This window comes from Nyctibius grandis, chromosome 6, assembly GCF_013368605.1.
Source record: "Nyctibius grandis isolate bNycGra1 chromosome 6, bNycGra1.pri, whole genome shotgun sequence".
Lineage (NCBI taxonomy): Eukaryota > Metazoa > Chordata > Aves > Nyctibiiformes > Nyctibiidae > Nyctibius > Nyctibius grandis.
In genome coordinates, this window is record NC_090663.1 from 13,674,323 (window position 1) to 13,694,769 (window position 20,447).

General features: G+C 38.4%; 1 protein-coding gene across 2 annotated transcripts in view; it reads right to left on the bottom strand.

The window, feature by feature from the left end:
• Window positions 1–1,536: 1,536 nt before the first annotated feature.
• The window catches only part of WFS1 (wolframin ER transmembrane glycoprotein), a 36,205-nt gene continuing 17,294 nt past the window's right edge, over window positions 1,537–20,447 (bottom strand). For both annotated transcript variants that reach the window (XM_068403256.1, XM_068403257.1), the window contains exons 3-8: window positions 16,719–16,801; window positions 12,335–12,479; window positions 10,591–10,761; window positions 9,874–9,954; window positions 5,897–6,042; window positions 1,537–4,212 (exon numbers count right to left, since the gene is read on the bottom strand). In XM_068403256.1, the coding sequence (XP_068259357.1) occupies window positions 2,404–4,212; window positions 5,897–6,042; window positions 9,874–9,954; window positions 10,591–10,761; window positions 12,335–12,479; window positions 16,719–16,801 (2,435 nt within the window). In that variant the 3' untranslated portion in view covers window positions 1,537–2,403. The remainder of the gene's footprint in view (window positions 4,213–5,896; window positions 6,043–9,873; window positions 9,955–10,590; window positions 10,762–12,334; window positions 12,480–16,718; window positions 16,802–20,447) is intronic.

Sequence of the window (20,447 nt, forward strand, 5' to 3'; positions counted from 1 at the left end):
GGAAAGTCTGACATCTGACAAATTCAACTGTTCCCATCAACCTGTCACTACGGAGCACGTGAATTATTTTTCCCAGGATCTAGCTATTTCAGGGGTTGTTTTTCACATGAGCACATAAAGAGGAATTGTGTAACTTGGAATCTGACCAGTATCGGTACCAATATCCTCAAAGGAGCTCCCTGCCCTCCGAGGGACTAGAGTTTTAGCTAATAATTCTAACTTTGCAAACGTACTAACAGTTATATGCCACTATCAACATGTAATTTCCTTAGAAAAAGCTAAACTATAAGTCTCAGAGTTGTTGGAGTTAAGCCTCATAATGATATTAAGTTACAGATGGGAACCGAGGTACCTGGATTAACTGTTTTGTCTCATCTTACAAAGCAACTCCTTCCAAAGAAATCAAGAAAATACTCGCCCTGTTCTTGTAACACTTCCCACATCTCACTTCAGTCAATTTTTCCTTTTCAGGATCTGTAATAACTTCTTCAAAATGCACCACAGTAAGTCAGTAAATTGACATCCTTACAAAGAGTAAACGCTAACAACAGAAGAATTTTTAACATTAGTTCTGAATACCAAGACTGTTGCCTTTTTTCTCATGACAAACACATGAATAGAAGTTTCCCAATTATGTGTATATAAAGAAAAAGTAAAAAAAGCCCACATCTTCTGTGCTTAAGTTTCAGAGCCAGGAAGAATGTTCAGATATTTAAAAAGAGCCTATGGATGTTCTAGCAAAAAGAGGAGAAAAAGACCAGGTTTGGCTTATTTTCAGCCAAAATGGGACCAGGTAAGCAAAACTGTCAAAATCTGCATTCACTTGCTACCTTATACCATTTCTTTTCCCAAGGTGGAAACAGAAATGGTTGACAAACCATTTTCAAAACTAGAAGCACCTGGAAGACACAATTCTACTTCACAGATTTCCTGATGGGCTCAAACATGACTACGTGGCTTTGGATGGTGGAAGCTTCTGCTCTGCAATGTTGAGCTTGGCTCACTGCCTGGGAACCAGGCAGCAAGCCCATAGGTGCCTTTGGCTTCTTCCCAACTACGGCCCAGGGTGATGTTCAAGAAGGTGCTTGTAGTTGGAGTGCAGCCAGATGCCTCATTTTCCCAAAAAGTTTCCCCTTCTCTGTCAAGAATTTTCACTGGTAACACCCCGCCGCCCACCCCAACTCCCCAGTGATGACTGACGTGGAAAGGCAAATAGGACCTCATGCACCATCAGTGGAAGAGCAGTCAGGGAAATAGCGTGATGTATCTGTGAAATAGTCATCCAATGGTAAAAAAAGGTAGTAAGTCACAATGAAAGCAGGGGTAAGAAGCATGTCTAGATTTCACAGCTACGAAAGCTTCACCTGGTGTACTCCAGCGTTACTGCTAGCTTGAAATAAACATGAAGTACAACTGCAAGTATCTCACACTAGGAAGTTTTAAACATTCTGAAATGTATTTTTCAGTGAAAGCTGTTATCAGCGCAACAAACAACTGCTCACAATGTCAAAGCATAATGAACAAATGTTGTACTCATTTAATTCAAGTTTGTATTTTATGTTTATTTGCACAATACAAATTATTAAACAAACAATTTCAGTTTCCACTGTAGACTTTTAAGTACTATTTTCAGTGGCTTTGTCTTGTCTGTTACTGGTACCATCTCAATACCAGCCTTACTTGCTGGTGTTTGTCCTTCACACACCAGCATGGCTTATACCTTAGTGTCGTATGTGTAGCCATCATAACCAATCAGAACAAACAGCGTATTTTGTACAGAATATTTAATGCAAAATGGAAGCTGGAGGACTTTTTACAACCTTGCTGGGGTGTGAAATGCTGTACCCTTTCAAAAATACACTGAAGTCACTATCTTCCAGACAAACAGTGAAGCGAGGTCTGTACACAGATATCATCACCAGGTACTGACTATAAGATCACCTTTTTCTAGAAAACACCAAATAAATACAAGCAATATATGCAACATAAGCTGTTGTCAGCTACCTGTTCTAAATCATACCTGTGAAAATACAAATGGGCACGTTGTGAATATTTGAAGAGTAAAGTGCTTTCAACATCGAGCAAGTGAATGCATCTAGTGTTGTACCACAGGGAAATATATATCCATTTCAGACAAAATAGTCTCCATGCAATAAGTCAGCAGCAATCCCCTGCATTCATTTATAACAATATTAAACTAGCATATATTACTTCAGTCATACAGGGTTTAAAGTCAGGATACAGTGTGTACACTTACAAAACTCAACCAATGCTCTACATTAGCATACATTTTGAGCATTGCTACAGCAAGTTGGTTTTTGTTTTTCCTTTTAAGAAGCCAGACCTTTGGTGGTGTAAATGCAGAGTACACAGAAGATACCACTGAACCAATATGAGAGCTTATTATGCAGCTGACAGGAATGGGAAGAAGAAAAAATCAAAAGCGAATTTAATGGCTTTATGCACCGTGCTCCTCCAGTCATGCTCTATTTTCACATGCCTCCCTGCAGGTAAGAGTTTAGACATGCAATTCAAGCAAGTGATTGCTTTCAGTTCAAAGACAGGCCATTTACTGCCAAGACGACCCTCCAGAATTGTGCTGAATTCAATTATACTACCTTGCCTCAAGTTCAGTAACACTTTTTTAAACTCATTGCTTGCCTTCAGCACAATATCTTTGGTTATATCATCCTCCTCTATAGACTTGGTTCCATTTTTGCTACTGAAAGGCATGCCCACAGTTATTTCAAATTTGTACCGATCAAACATTTTCATGTGGCAGTTATGCTTTGTCAAATACTTGAGACGACACAATTCTTCCTCCTCCAGCGTAACATTTTTGGGGTCACAAAGAGGGTAAGTTTCACCATACAAGCATCTCATCCAATCGCCAATAAAAAGTGGAAGCATATTTATAGCAGATTCTGCACTATTGTCAATTTCCGTAACACGCACATATTTGAACCGCCCAGTCCATGTCACTCTGTGTCCTTCCAGGTGACTACATAAAATCTGAGTACGTGCCATGTTGGTCTCCTTCCACGATCGGGGTCCACAGAGGAAAGCATACTGATTCCACGTCAAGGTAGAGTTGTAAACTTTCATTCCCTCTGATCGATACACATAGAACCAACAGAACAACACTACAGCTGTAATCCACACCAGAATGAGTTTCACAATAGAGCTTCGAGTGAGGGATTTAACCATTTCAACTACAGAGAAGTTAACTTTCGTCCACCATCGGAAGAGCAAAGGAACAGTACACAAGACCAGAGTCACTACAATTTTCATGAGCTCCAGAGACACAAACCACTTAATGAAATGGATCAGACACATCAGTGCAATGCCTACACCTAGCACGGGGAGCGCAAAGAGAAACAGAAAATAACCCACTGATGCACGAACGAGCCCAATGCCAGAGGACTCCTGCAGAATGACCACCGAGAGTTCGCACCACATAAAGCAGACCAGATATGGAACCAGGTAGCAGACGGTGCCTTTAAAATTCCGCAGTTGTGCCATTCTAAAGAAAAGATAGAACAAGTACAAAAACAGAAGGCATGGGACGCTTACATTTATCACAAAGAAATGGCCTACAGGAACAGTAAAGAAGGTTTTACCTAAGAATTTCAGGTAGCCAAAATTCCCAGGTAATACCTGCAAGAGGGATAAGCAACCTGCTGCTATCTCAGTCATTAATGCTCTTCGTGTGTAAGGTTCTGCACACGTACTTAAACTCATGTAACTTGTCACTGTGAAGAAAACTGAGACGGTAGCTAACTCTGAGCATGGTATACAGTCTTTGCTTGCTATAGGGAAGGAAAAAATGACAAAGAATACTGAGAGTAAAAAATAGATATATGGCTCTAAGTGATTCCACCCAAAGTTCACCTCAGCTTGCTCAACATCTAGATTTGGTTCAAAACGAAGCAATAAGTCAGTCAAAGTGCGGAAGTTTTCCCAAGCCTTACTGTCCTGAAAAACTTTCAGTGTGCAAATCACCATAGAAATGAAGGACAAATAGAATATGACTAACGGAATAATGAAGGCAAAAAAATCAATTGTCAGATTACTGATTATGAAGAAAAAGATGAGAGCATTGATATGGTGTGTTGGCACAATGGTAGACAGCCAATGCATTCCTGCCTTTGATGCAATATCTATAAGGTATTCTTTAATTTCCATAATGGCATGAAGTGGATATTTTACAACCTGGAAAGAGAGAAAGAAGCATTTTATTTATGAGCAGTTTCGTATCTTTACAGCACAGATATTCTTAGCTGAAGCAGTAGCAGTCAGTTGTCTAACCTCAGCTGACATGAAAAGATTTATATTTCAGATGAATGTTGCCAATAAAATGAGATTACTCTGTCTGAGATTATTAGCTCTATTTTGATTAATTCAGTCAGATGAAGCTCAGAGGCGATTTTGATTCCAGGAAAGATGTATTTCATTACCTTTGACACATATAATTAAATGGCTTCCTAGTCAAATATTCTGCTCTGTTAACTTCATACTGAAGATAAACTACATGGCTGCAGTCCTGTACTATCTTAAGTCATTACCTGAGCTGTGAGTACTGTAGCTTTAAAGCACTTAACTCTGCCACTGTTCTGCAAGGATTATGCTACACATTCTGATATGCACATACACTACAGGAAGCAGTGCACATGATTCATATGCACTTACAGAAAGTCTTTACAGATGTGGTTTATCTCTAAAACAATTCTTTCCAAGCATCTAGGGATGCAGCTGTCAAAGTGGTTTGAAAGTAGCAGAAATATCTTTAACTATAATTACTACACGTTTAGGGATTCTTTTAATTCCACAACAGTAACTGTACAGGATCTTAAAATTCTACCTATCTTACGTGGCATTTTCCAACACAGTCACCAGACAACAGAGGAACTGCTGGATCGAATCCTCTCCCTATGACTAACCACACACTTTACATAGGATCAATAAAAAGGTACAGGATTTTTCAAACATATTCAAATATTGCGTCTGCACATTAGAGGCTGCAAACAATCTTCCTTCCCCCATGAAAAGATAGTTTTTATGTTTTCCCAGAATTTATGCTTTTACATTAATTAGTTCAAGGCAAAGGCCAAGAACGCTTCAGCAAAGATCTATGCATTGTGATGAACTGGGGCAACACACACAATGCCTTGGGCATAAGCTTATTTGTTAACAAAGGTATCCATGTTCTTTGTAAATGCATCTCTTTCAGAATATTAGTTATTCAAAAGATTGGAAAGAGATACCCCTCACCACCCCTTTTTTTTTTTTCACCCCTACCATATGATAATGGACAACAAAATGACAACAATTACAACAAAAGCTCTGACATCAGCAGCTAGAAACCCCCTACCTTGCTTGAAATTTATACCAGTATTGAGTGCATGCATCTTAATTTTCCCTTTTCCTTTCACTACCTAGAGAAGTATCTGTATAGAAAACGGCTGACAGCAAGTTCCACCATTCTTGAATTCCTTCATAACAGAACCTTTTCACACCTCAAAGGCTATGGATAATTTTTCCCACCTGCTTGCTCCTGCTTAAGTAAGAAAGATATGAAGCATATAATAACATCTATAATAAAAATACAGCAGTTATGACAGGGACATTTAAATCCTCACTGAGATGTAGCGAAGGGAGATTTTCCTCTTCCAGGGAAAACCATTATCCCTTTCTCTTAAATATATGACTCATATATATGAAACTGTAAACATATATATGAAGTAAAGTCCAAAAAGAAATAACAACAACAATTCTTGTATCGACCTACATAGACTAACCATCAGCTTTGAGAGTCAAGCACAAGTCATCTCTGTCTTGTTCGAAATGTGTAAGTTCAGAGCCCTGCAACATAACCTGTTCAGTATTGCCTTTTTACCTTCAGCCGCAGGGGTAACTCTTCAGGAGTCTTCCCTGCCAACTCATCATCTTCCTCTTCCTGCATAATCAGGTTAGATGGGATGATTCCCTTTGCATACTTCTTGGTAATTTCAACAAAGTCATCCAAAGCAATAAATTTTTTAGCTAAAAGATAAAACAAAGACTTTGAGTAAATAGTATCACTACAACACTGTCCTGATTATGAGCTGGAATATTATATTTTCTTTCCTGCTATTAAAGAAGATCCACTCTGGGCTTCAAAAACTGAACTACTGATAACACAGGCTTACCTTGCAACTTGTTCTGAGAACTCTCCTGAAAACAACAAGCTGCTTGTGCCAGCAATATATGACTACTCTAAATCTTGTTAGACCAGCAGGTAAGTTTATTATGCTGGTAAGCAGAAGAACAGAGAGTGAGTGAATGTAGCTTATCTGCAAGTATTCCAAGGAAAAAAAAGATTCCTGGATTAGGTCACACAGTTTTAAACCATAAACTATTATACCTTTGGTAGCTTCTTGAGAGAAATCTTAAACTAACAGCCACAGTGAAAAGAAAGAATTGTACAGGGATAGTAATGAATTATTTGTACATTATTAACTGAAACAGAGACCTCTGATTTTGCATTTAACAGTCATTTTTCTGAGTTCAGAACTTACAGACATATAATTATGGGAAATGCTCAATTATTCCTATCTACAAAACTAAATACAGATTGTGTATAGTGTATTAATTTAATATGCTATGTGGCTATACAAAGGGCCTTCCCCAACTATATCAACTACGATCTAAAACAGATAGCCAGCACCAAAATATACTTTGCTCGGTTGTACACAGAGATTAAATTTATCACTCTGTTCTGCAGAAGTGGAAGATCCTTATCCACTTCTTTGAGTAGAAGTGAGGCAAGAGTTTACTTCTGAAAACTCTAGGGATGCTGCAAGACAAAAGATGATTTGTACACTATTTCAAGCTCTTTTCATAGCCAGTTCCTTACATTAGCACGGACTAGCTAGTTTCTATGCTAGACAAGCTCAATGTCGTTTGTAAAGGAAGATAATTAACAGCAACTTTTTTCCATACACTAAAGCAAACGACATTGCTGCAGATATGAAAGACTTTTGAATGACAAAAACCTGCAACACGCTTCCTACACAGTAAGTTCAGCTAGTCAGCTGATACAAAGACATGAAAGCTGGCCTGCTTAACAGTAGTTTAAGATTTAAAGAGACAGAAAACTGAACTGCTTCATTAAATTTAAAATCAGAGGATTAGTGGGTTTGAGCCTATTAATTTTTTAATTTTCCAAAAATGCTACATTCATAGAAGTTATATATAAATATATCAGAATTTAATATTGAAAACATTGTCGATACAGAACAAAATAAAGTATTTTTGTCAAGATACTTGCTACAGGAAGAGGAGTGTTAAAAGAGCTCAACAGTAAAACAGCAGTTTACAATCTATCTTTTGCTTTAATCTCACAACACATGGATGTTGCCTTTTGCCTGCACTTCTACATTTCAAATTTTTTTTTCCTGTATGAACCTGGATGTCCCACAAAATACCATCTGGCATGTCCCCCAAGAAGCAAGAGAAGAATAGTTAGCAAAAATAAACCCTATCATTCACAGACTGTAAGGCGTCATTGCTTGCACAAAGAAATCAGTGAGACTCCTTAGCTGTCTTTGGTGGGGTTGAGATCAAGCCTAAGACCAAATGTGTCATCTAAATTTATTGTCCTATTTGGAAAAATATACAGTGGTAAGATATTTTTTTTTTTTGTGTGGAGTCAGCAAGCTGACATGGTTAGAACTTCACAAAAATTATAGCACTTTTACAGGACCATGGGACATCCTGAGAGGGAACGAGTTATTAACTTACTACGTATAGATGGCCTATCAAATGTAATGACATGTGTACTCTCATGCATGCAACAACTGTCCATTGACAATGTCAGCTCTAATCTTCTGTTTATACCTCCATTAAGGATACCCCAGATGACAGATCTGCGAACACATACCTGGCTTAAAAATTACCTTCCAAGTATTGTCAATGTATTAAAACTGAAGGAAGAATCTCCTACTGGCAAGATAAATGGAGAAACTCAGGGGATCAGAGAAGTAAATGCTGGGGAGTAAGAGCTGTCTTGTTCATCCATGAAAAGATAAAAGCTCTCTAGAGAAGAGGTAACAGCTTAAATCCTATTTTAAGTGTTTGATGATAACTTTTCGTTTTTAAATGTTATTAGTATTTTTTGTCACCCAATCGTCTCTTAAATTGATATGAAAAGCGTATGTTGTAGATTCTACTTTATTATTCATAGATTTTTTTCTTCAATTTGGTTATGACAAATTCCCCTGCCTCCCCCATCCACTCTGGGAAAAGAAAAATATGCACATCAATTTCTGCCTACGCTTACATGTAGGTTCATTTACTCTCCTGTTATTTTATCTGCCATTTAAGCCTTCAAAAAAAAATTGCTAGTTCCTTTTCTGACACTCTGAATTACTGAAGAATCCAGAACAAAATGACTGGCTTTGTACTCACGCTCTATCAGCACATACCAGTTCAGATAAGGGATGGAAAGAACACTAGTGTCATCCATTAACCACCAATGCAACATAGCTCCAACAAACCCAGATACATCTGTGTTATGATACGAAGACCGGACCACAAAAGACAACAATCTTATCCTTGAAGGACTATTTCTGGCTTTCCAGAAGTAGCAAGCGAGTCACAAGAACAGCTGACCTACTCTCACGAGAGTTTTAATAGGACCACAAGCTTGGTCTCCAAAATACAATTTCTCCCTCTCACCTACTCCTTCACTTACACGCACAGAAGTAAAAGAGGAGGAGGGACACATACCTGTGAAAGTTAACATAAAACTGAAACATTCCATTCTTCTTAGGAATGTTTTTTTCAGAAGTGGCCTGTGTAATGAATACAATTCTTGAAGGTAAAGGCCAAACTGATCTAATGAAATGTATCTAATCTTTCAAGGAGTTTAAACCTGCAAACTCCCAGGTTTGGCTCACCAAACCCCATATGATGCTTTAGTTGCACATATTCTCAGCTATAGATGTATTAATAAGTAATAAGCTTTGCAACATTTAAAAGTGCTTTTCAAGAACTGATCTAGATTGCACACGAACTATTTCATATGACCTACCGCATTTCAAGAAAATGAGATTTTCCTGATGATGATTATTTGAACCTTACGTCAGATAAGGTTCTTCAAAAACTACACATGCTGCATTGTTTATAATGCATTTTCTTAATTTAACAATTTGACTTTCCTCCTGAAGGCCCAGCAGCGTATCAGCATTTCTTAGGTATGCAGGGCTAGGGAGAACTTTATTTCTAGTCCAAATCCCCATCTCCACCATCTCTTACAAAAAAATCACAGATTTGGGTCTATAAGTCTGACCTGTCCCCACTACATGAACTAAGCAGCCCCTAAGTTATGACATGAGTGTCTTGGTGCATCTTTCCTATATCAATGTTGAACAAATATGAAAAGACAAACATTAATTATAAGGGCATGGCAAACAGAAGCAAGGCAAATAGAATGAGGGATCTGTCTGCATTAAATGGTTGCATAATTATTTCCCTTATTATAATCGGAAAGCTTACTACAGTTTAGAACTTAAAAAAATTATTGAAAGTGCAAAAATTTTCTTACTGAATAGACTGGTAAGTGCTGAAAGGGTAAAAATAAAAATACAACAAATGACATGCAAATTCCTCTTAGTATACTAATGACTGACACGTTGACTGCAATAGTGATGTCTTCTGTGAGTTCACATGCAGATCAGTTATTTACCTTGCACATATAATAAATTGACACTATCAATTTGTAGCAATCCAAACTTCCTATACATTCTTACTTGGGCAGCACAAAATTGCTTAGCAAAACAAAATGGAAACCAAAACCACAGGCAAAGATTGAAAACAGCAGCATGCACTCACATTCACTGCTCACTAATCGCTCCAGCATTCTTCTCTGCTTCTGCACAGACTTTGGGACTGGGCCAGGTTGCTTCTCACCATCTGGTTCAACAACAGGAATTCACGGAAAGTCAAAGCAGTCAATTAAAGCAATCAAACAATAACTGGAATGTTCTTTAAGCTGCAATATCTGGAGAATGGTATTTCTTCAAAGTCAGGAAAATACAAATATACATATAAACAGGTAAGAAGTGGCTACATAGCTTTCTATATTCCTATTCCTATATTAGACAAGGGAACAGCATTGACATAGCTAACACATACTGCTGTAACGGCAGAGTGAGTCAGGTGTCTTGAAGACTGAGTTTGTAAATTGAAATATCTAGTAAGATATCATCAGGATGACTGTTAAGGAAAAAAGTCAAACACAGCAAAGCTATAAAAGGTTTATTTTCCAAGGACATAGTGTGTCGAATGAAGATATTTTTTATATTTGGTCACTTGTATGAGTGCTTAACTGAACCACAACCTACAGGAAGAGTTAGTGGGCTTTTATGAACTAACTTTACTGGTACAGAGAACAGTTAAGAGAGTTGTTAACACTTACTTTTTCTTAAGTAGATCATACACTTACTTTTATCTCATACCTGATTGTTTATAAAGCCCTTTAAGTTTCCAGCTGTATTCTGCCTGTAAGTATATATTCTATCAATACCATAAATCAGTTCATAAACAAACCTTCATTGTCAACTTGCCCAACATTTTCCAGTAGCTCAGAAACTGCTAATTGCTTCTTCTTTTTGGGGTTTAATTTCCAATACATGACTAAGGCAGCTTTCCTCACAGCTCTCTCCAAATCAGTCTCAGATGATAATTTTTTCACTTCTTGCTCGTTCTCAGAAGTGATGCCTCAAGAAAAGAAAAATACATTAGATACTATTATCCCACACCCATCCAGAAATGACAGATTTGCCCACAATTTATTTTCATAAATCATAGAATCATAGAATGGTTTGGGTTGGAAGGGACCTTCAAGATCATCTAGTTCCAAACCCCCTGCCACGGGCAGGGACACCGTTCCTCTAGACCACGTTGCTCAAAGCCTCATCCAGTCTGGCCTTGAACACTGCCAGGGAGGGGGCAGCCACAACTTCTCTGGTCAACCTGTCCCAGTGTCTCACCACCCTCACAGGCAAGAATTTCTTCCTAAGATCTAATCTAAATCCACCCTCTTTCAGTTTAAAACAGTTCCCCCTCGTCCTGTCACTACTTGCCCTTGTAAAAAGCCCCTCTCCAGCTTTCCTGTAGGGCCCCTTCAGATACTAGAAGGCTGCTATGAGATCTCCCCAGAGCCTTCTCTTCTCCAGGCTGAACAGCCCCAACTCTCTCAGCCTGTCTTCATAGGAGAGGTGCTCCAGCCCTCTCATCATCTTCATGGCCCTCCTCTGGACTCGCTCCAACAGCTCCATGTCCTTCCTATGTTGGGGGCCCCAGAACTGAATGCAGTACTCCAGGTGGGGTCTCACGAGAGCAGAGTAAAGGGGCAGAATCACCTCCCTCGACCTGCTGGCCATGCTGCTTTTGATGCAGCCCAGGATACGGCTGGCCTTCTGGGCTGCAAGCACGCACTGCCGGCTCATGTTGAGCTTCTTGTCAACCATCACCCCCAAGTCCTTCTCCTCAGGGCTGCTCTCGATCCATTCTCCACCCAGCCTGTATTTGTGCTTGGGATTGCCCGGACCCTCAGTTTAGTCTGAAACTTGTCAAGTTTCATTCACATCTTGACCACCTAAGCAAATTACTCAAATGCCCTTCTGTGCCCATTGCTTATCAAAACCTAATCACATTGGTTAAGTTTAAACTGTACTTCAAAGACTGCGCAAGACACCATGATCCTTTTGTCTTGCTTCAACTTTTGAGGTACAGCAGTTCAGGCAAAAGGTGATATGGATATGCATATGACATGTAAAAGGCAGCAAGAATTTAATGAAAGGGGTTTTTTTTTCTTCTTTAAAATAAGAGTTCAGATAGTCAGCAGACGAGAGGAGACCATCCCAAGCATGGGAAGTAGCATGAAGGAAGACTTGAATCTTGGAGTGGGAGACGACAGCAAAAAAGGCCAATTAGGAGAGAGGTTGTAGAGGGGCTAAAGAATGAAACAACAGCAGATGTGTAGGTGGTGCGTGGTTATATATGACCTTCATGGTCAAAGCAGCTTCAATGAAAGGTAGGGAGGGGAAGAACGAGCATGAATTCCAAGAAGGAATTCAAGCAAATAATTAATATAAATGTTTTTATGAACTGTATCAGTAATTAATGCTTTTAAAATTACCTATTTGAACAGGCTGTCTGCAACTACTTACGTAATTCTGCCATGAACATTCCCACCGTATTTTAACCCCTCTTTTTAGTGTTAAAATGGACATAGTATTATTTCAGATAAAGTAGGAAGTGCAAGCAAAATGTCTCAGAGAACCCATACCTCTTCTGTCTGCCAGGCATCTACGCAACAGTTTGACAGCTTCTCTTCGGCCTTGCTTAGCAGCAAGGATGAACCAGTCAACTGCACTACAATTGTTAAGTTCTTCATCCTCCTCTTCTGCTAATCTTAAGAAGTGTTTCCCCACCTAGAATAAGCGGGGAACAGAATTCTTTCAATCACTGAAATATACTCTCTTTACTTTCTCTCTGTCTGTCTCTCCCCTCCCACCCCCTGGAACTCAGCTAGAATAAATTCTCTCTGGACAAAAGGTCAAAACATTTGCTCCTAAAGAACATAGCTGTAAGTCGGTCTTCTTCAGAGAAAGATCGGTTTCCAGAACTGGAAACAAAAACGAATCGCAACACATTTGGCCAAGTCAATGAATTCGTCGCCGTTCATCTTCAAGCATCTGCAGGATCAGGTAAAGCTCCCGGTGTTAAAAGTTCTCTTGAATTCTTTTCCTCCTACACCAATAGTCAGACAATACTGCTAGCCTCATTTTAGAAACACAAAAATTAAGTGTAATAATCTGGTACCTGTGACATTCAGAAGTTCAGACGAAGTTAAGTTATTGACAAAGGGCCTTGACATGGAAGGAGGCTTCAGCAGTGAAATCCCTGACACATAGCAGTTTAGCCACTGAAGGTCAAAGCAAACTGATGATTAATTTGCAAATGGAGTAAAACTAATACTGCTTAAGCATCAAGCAATTTCAGCGATATAGCCTGTAAAAATCCTCCTATTTAGGATTACAGAAATTATGGAGCAGTTGCCTGTATTATTGTTTTACAGATAACAAAAAAATCACTGTTTTTCTTCCTTCTATAAAATTGAAATATATGGTAATATACTAGTAAATATATTTATGCAATAGGATGAAACACTTCTGCTTATCATACCGGAAGGCAAAAAAATGTTAAACAGTAGGAAGTGGCCAAAACTATTGGACATTTTATCCACATGCCTGAAGCTGGGAATGCTTTTGCTTGGTTCACTGCACTCCCTCTCTTCCCTAGTTACATTCTAGGAGTAATTAATGCAATACCTTAAGAGTATAGCCCATAAGCCCACAGTATTATCTGCTGAAAAAAAACCTGTTTGACAATTTCTCTGAAACTTTGCCTTTGGTATTACCACTAAAGGTGACTAAAGAAATACGTTTGAAAGACACATTATTCCCATATAGATTAAAAACACTGATATCATCAAAAAGATCTTTTTCTTCCAGTAAAGGTTAGGTCTCCAGTCTTGCAACTGGTTTCATACACCTACGTGGGTGTTCCAACAGCTTCTACATAGATAGTTATTGGGTCGACATCATGGTGATTACAGCCATAGTACATGCACAGTGAAGCTATCCAAACACATACAGAAATAAAAAACAAAATTGGTCCAAGTAATCCAAGAGTCAGAACTAAACAATGATTACAACATCATGGCAGAGTTCAACAAGCAGTGCATAGATATAGTTGCAGACCAAGAAAAGAGTGTATGAAACAGGAAAAAAAAATGTAAAGTTTCAGCAATTGCCTGGTAATTCATCACCCAAATGCAGATGTACCTTCAGCTATTTATTTCAGAAAGGAATTCCTTGAACAGGTTACATGGTAAATAACACCCTCGGACAAGAACAGCTGTTTCTTGAGCATGTTTATATTTATAGCCATTGAGATTTTAATCAAAGCTTCAAGACTAGCAGATGCAGCTCTTCTAAGTTTATAAGGATCTCTTGGACATAGAAATTTGTATTGCAACATAAACTAGCAGATTTTGGAATTAGTCGTATTGCACGGGGCTACTGCACAAGCAAAAGACAGCAACACCTGTTTTATGATAGAAGTGGTTTTTTTGGCTTGCCTGTGGGGTTTTTTGTGTCATTTGTGGTTTGTTTGTTTTGTCATTTGCTTTTTTTTGGGGGGGGAGGGGGATGTTTTGTTTGTTGTGTTTTTTGTTTGTTTGTTTGTTTTTTTTTGGAGGGGGGTTAGTGTGTTTTTTTTTTTTTTTTTTGGTTTTTTTTTGGTTTTTTTTTTTGTTTTTGTTTTTTTTTTTTTTTAAGTTCGACATTAAGATTTAATCATCTACCCCCTCCTAAAACAATCGACAGAACCCACCCCCAAAGTCCGAGCAACCAGAAAATATTTCCCTTTATTTTTGATTATAAAATTACAAGCTTTTTTGTGTATGTTAAAAAGTTTTGGTAGCCACGAAACCCACTCCAAGTCCCATAACAAACATCAAGGCTTTCCATGAAATACTACTGCCTCCGAATAAGCCCTGTGCAACAGCCACCTTTCACTGTCATAGCAAAGCTCCTACACAGAACCACCTGAAGATGGCTGCAAAGCTCTGGCCCGCAGCAATCAAAGGAGGAAGAACTGATGGAAAAGGTGTTAACCTCAGATTTCTCATTTAAGCATCAGGGATTCTCTCTTTCCCATGAGCTAAAACTGTGAATGAAGTCATAGTTGGTAATGCCTTAACACAGGTCTTCATACTGTACTTCTCCAAAGGTTGCTCTCACTGGTGGGCTTTGCTAACCAAGGCAGTTATCTCAAGCAGTTCCCTTGCAGAGATCCTCCGGTTAAAGACACAGAGCTGCCTTTCTCCATTACTGAACTCCAGATGTGGGTGTCTCATTTACATAACTGCTGTACAGTTATTTCTCAATAAAGAAACCACATAAAGCTATGGTAATACAGGTTGACAGCCACTCAGAGCACATTTATTTCCATAGTCATTGCAGGGTTATTTTTGAATAAACTAATAGTAGTAACTACAAGCCAGCGAGCTGAGTGATTTCTTGTGTTTGACTTCATAATTATTAGCATACAGCATAACAGTGCCATCTCAGCGTCTCGTTTGTACTCCTATAAAGGTAAGAAATAAAAATACATATTTCCAACTGATTCTAAAGGAATGTATTCGACAATAGAGAAGAAATACATTTTTTTAGGGTTTTAAATTAAAAGTTAATTCCTTCTCTACAAGTCACAAGAAATTTGATTGCATAGAAAAGAAACAACTGTATTTGGGGTTCCTTTTCAGGCAGTCAGTTCATCCTGAGAGCACGCTGAAGCACAATTGTATGCTGGATCTCTTTACAAGAAGAATCCTATTATTGTGTGGGAATAGAAAGTGTACACAGTTAAAGAGCTAAAAGAAGGGACTGAAAGTGGAATGAATTGAGATGGGTAAAAAATTATTTCTATACATACACATGCACACATCATAGGCTCAGATTACATAAGGTATTTCTTATTCAACTGGAAGTTATATCCTGGAAGAATATTTATGGGCTTTGCTTTCTTTTGTGTGGAGGAATAGAGCCAAAATGTGGATTTTACAGCAGAGATCCCCTCAAGGCTAAAGCTTCATCCTCCTCAAAGGCACCGGCTGTTTCAAAGGTGAGGAATTTGTTACTGTCTCGGGTTACAACTCCAAGGACATCTTGCCCCTCAAACAAGCTGAGATGCAGTGGGGAGCAAGCCTGGCATTGCTGTGTTTTTTTTTAGCAGCATTAAAAAGATTTCTTTCCCATCCCCACCTTTTATTTTTATTTGTAAAAAGATCCTTGGGGAAAAAACCCAAACCACCAACGAGCATGTAGGAGACAACAACCACTCCCTGAAGCTGGAAAAGAACGCTCAAGTAAAACACTAACCAAGTTAAACATGAACTAAAACCCTTCTAAACAACTTTAAGCTATTTATACTAGACCAGTATACCAGACAATGGAATGCAGCAGAAAACTGGTACAATTTTTCTAAAACCTAAGGGACACCTAAAGTTATAACACATACAGGGACAGAACTGCCGTTATTAACTCAATTATATCTGCCATTACACAGTTAAACATAGCTAATTTCAATAAACAAGGAGGGGCTTCTTTTCTAAGATGTGTTAATTCAGAGAAATGGTTTAGGAGCAAACATCAACCAACGTCTGATCCTGCTAAAGCACCTCAATGGCAGTTTCTTCCACAGATTCCAGCCTAAGAGTTGTAGTATCTTTGTATATAGCACAGTGCTGAACCAACAGCATTTAGCAGTCCCTATCTGTACACCTCCACAAGTAACTCCTTGGCACATGCTTTTTAAAAAAAACCCAAAAGCAGTTCTGTACCTTCTCCATGCTCTCAGCCTATCCTCCCCATTTTCGTATGCGTCCTAAAGGCTTACTCAAGAGTTGGACCTGAAACTGGTAACGTTCCCAAGCAAGTAGCATTTCTCGAGGCGGAGAAACCATCTGGCATCACCTTTCTTTGATCAGTTTAAGATCAAAACTGACATAGTTCAACTAAAGGAGAGGTAATAGTTCTACAGCAGGCAGTGCTATTTTTGGAATTAAAAGTAAATAAGACTAGACAAAGAGCATATAAAATTACCTCTGTTTGTGCTTTTGGTTCTCCAGCTTTGGCCCTCTCAAGCAGTTCCTCAAAGAGCACTTCAGGTTCTTCCTTCATGCCCTCTATAAATTAATTTGATAAAGAAAATTGTTTACTAGCAATATTTGAAAGTATTTTATAAATCATTGCTATATGTGGTTGAAGAATTAAAGGATCATATCTAAAAAAATCCAACACAAGTGCTTTGCAAGATCAGTGGAAGTTAACTCATTACAATACTTACACTCCGTCTCAGTGTTGTACTTCAGCACATTTACCATTACTTGTTATTTGGTACCTGCCACAGGATGACACATAGAGTTTACAGTTTCTCATTTACTTCCAAAGGATTAATTTCTCGAGAAGAATATGCATTATGATAAATAGGAGCACATGTGGAACATGCAGTATGGATCAGCTTTTGTACTACGACTGTTCCTGCTAGCACTTGAGTCTTTCACCTGGCAGCCTCTTTATTTAGTAGCAAAGCCTTTTCAAGAGTTTTGAAAAATTAACCAGCCTTTAAAACATGTCCAGTATATCTGGAAGTGCAGCTCCTGAGCGTCTGGAGTACATAGAAGCAAACAATGATTACACTGTTATAAACCCCACTGTTTTGTGTCCAGTTCCACACTCACACCTAATATTTTTTTTCCTTTGCTATCTACTGTACACATACAGACTGCACTTTTTTTTTTTCAAAAGCATCATATTGCTCCACCAGTCAATCATAAAGAAAAAAATCTTGAGAGCTTTACCTGACATCCAGTGCTTGTAAACAAAGTCATACTGCACGCTACTTGATCAACGAAGAATAAGTTTAATGGAAAAGCTGACAAAGCTACTTTTTATGAGAAGATTTCTCATAAATTAGTTTGGAAGTATTTTAAAGACAAAAATCAATACAACCTGTACGCTTTAAGTTGGGTAAAGTGTAAGAAAGGACAACAGACCACTGATCCAGAATAACAGTTTTACCAGCCAACCCAAACCCATAGTTAGGAAGGAAGGTCCAAACTCAACAGTAAGCACCAAAGCTTGACCCGTACGTACCACGTGACCCTGCGAGGTCACCGAACACCCCGTGATGCTTGGTAGCCATGGATGGAGGGCACAGACACCATGAGACAGTACGGTTAGGAAGAGGCATTTCCAAACATAGGAAAGCGACTGAGAAAGGCTTTCTGGCATCCGCTCAAAGTTACAGATTTCAGTCACTACCTAATTTGGGCAGCAATAATGCGAGAAGCTGGGAGGCAGCCCCACTAGCCGAGGTGCATTCAGTATCAGCTCTTCTTCAAAAGAAAGAAATAAACCCAACTCCAAATAAACTCCCAAAGAACAGGGCTACTCACATTCTTTAACATCCCTGGTACTGGGACTATTTCTAAAGAAGAACAGGCCACAAGCCAACGCTTTCATTAAAATGGATGTACTTTAACAAGAGCAAACCATGAAGTAAGTTTTCTCCTTCACCATGCCGCAGTTTTGTCTGCCAAGCTCCACTTGGAAAAATACTAATGCCAAATTATAACATGTTGTCTGGCTAAACAAGGCACACAATGAAAAATAATTTTCATTCAGTACTCGGTCTTTTCAGAAAGCTGTAAAAATATTATTGTAAAATAGGCAAACAGCATCCCAGCAAAATTAACCACTTAATCTCCTTGTCCTGATATATAACCAACAGGATTGAACTCTAAACAAGTCAGAAGCCTGTTTTCCAGATGGCACCACTCACACCAACAGACATCACTCAGGGGCTCTCTGCTTACAATAAAAAAGAAGTTACAGCAAAGAGCATATTGTTTGAAATAAACATAATATTCATCCATCTAGCCCACTCAAATGAAAAAAGTTGGGCAAGGCAGTACTTTTCTGTTTCATCCTGTGCTTTCACACTCATTAACTTATTTTGCATCAAATTTTCTGCAGCAACACAGTCTTGGCTATGGATTTTTTTTTTCTGTTCAGGGTTTTCTACATGTTGAGAAGAGACCACCACAAATATTTTGGCGATACTCTGGATAAACCAATACAGGAAGCACCATTCAGAAGTTCGTGTTTGATAATTAAGTGGAATTTACACACACACACACACAAAAGCAAACTATAGAAAGCAGTTTTCTAAACTGATATAAGCCCTAATAAGAAGAGTGGTTCTCCGGCAGCTTATATAGGCAAAGTGGCTTCCTTTCTCTCCTGCTCCACTTGCCACAGATAGTAGCATAGAAGGTTCTGCCCCTTCTGTCTCTTGCTCAGATCAATGTGTTAGATAAGAACGCTTGTTACAACAGAAAGCTGTAAAGCATTCCCATCTTGCTTCTTCAACACCAGGATATAGTTACTTTATTGTAATCACTTGCAGATTAACATGTAAATAATGTTCTTTGTGAAAATGGTAAAAAAAAAAGAAAAAAGCAAAACTAAGAATGTGCAGCCTTATGTTCCAACTACCACCTTCACTGAGTAAAGAAAATAAAACATGCTGGTACTGCAGGCAGACTTGTTGAAATGTTTGTTCTAACAGAGCTGACTACCTGAGGAAAGAAACCCTTCCTGTTATTTATTTTCAACCTACTGCCCAATCCCTCCTGCCTGGTTATCTATGTACTCTCACACGTGACCTATAAATATAAATAAAAGATAGTTAATTAAAATTATGTCTGTGGGTTGGTTCTGTAGTTGTGGGGCCAAGGAGGAAGAGCAGGTTGTGGTGTGTTTTGGAGATCAAATTTAGAATAGCTTAGTATCACAGTGTTCCCATAACAAATAATATTTTTCCTTTGATTAAAGAAAAAGCAAGAGGGTAAAGCATGAACAACTCTAGTTTCATGGCTGCCATATCAATCTACTTTCTCATAAATTATTTAGGTCAGTCTCTGAAGGTAAAAGGTCCAAAACACAGTCAGTGTGTTTAGGAACAAGGATGGGTAACACACACCTTCTTTCAATTCAGCTCAACACTGAAACAAGTACTATACAAGAGTAAATGCACTCACCACAAAAATACCATAAGAAGTGGTGATCTATAACTTACCATCCTTGTCTTAAGCATGTTTTTAGTCAGAAAATGTCTTGATGTGTATTCCTCCCACATAAGAGTACTGCAATGGAAATGCTGTCAGTAGAAGCTTTTATTTTCCAGCTTTGCTAAAACCTCATGTCTACTTAATGTCAAATTTTACTCTGTCTTGAATATAAAAATTTCCCGAAGAGAGGAACATTCATCTTGCCATATTTCATGTATCTTTTATGACAATTAAAATAGACCTCACTAGCTGTTTTGTGTCAGATGCATTTATATAAGCCAATGAAGTCTATCAGTTATTCAAGGTTCACAAGCACCACAGTCATTCAAATGAAAGCAGGGAAGTGAAAGCACACAAGTTTTAGGTGGCACGTAACATTCATATAAGAAACAAATTAAAATAGGACAGGGACGTGGAAGTTGTGGTTAGTACTTCATATTTGGCTGTAGTTCCTACCCTGCCGCCAAGATCCTGTGTAAACCTTAGTTCATCATCAGACTACTCTGTGGTTCAGTTCCCAATTTAGTTAATTCTGCCTTCATAGAGACAGGTCACTCAAGACAAATTATTCAGTGGATATCGGAACAATGATATATTAATAACATTTTAATGTTGTATTTTTATTATTTTGTGTGATTAAGTCTTAAGCTTAAGATATGAAATGATGTGGTATCCTTTAATTTTCTCAGTTCTATTT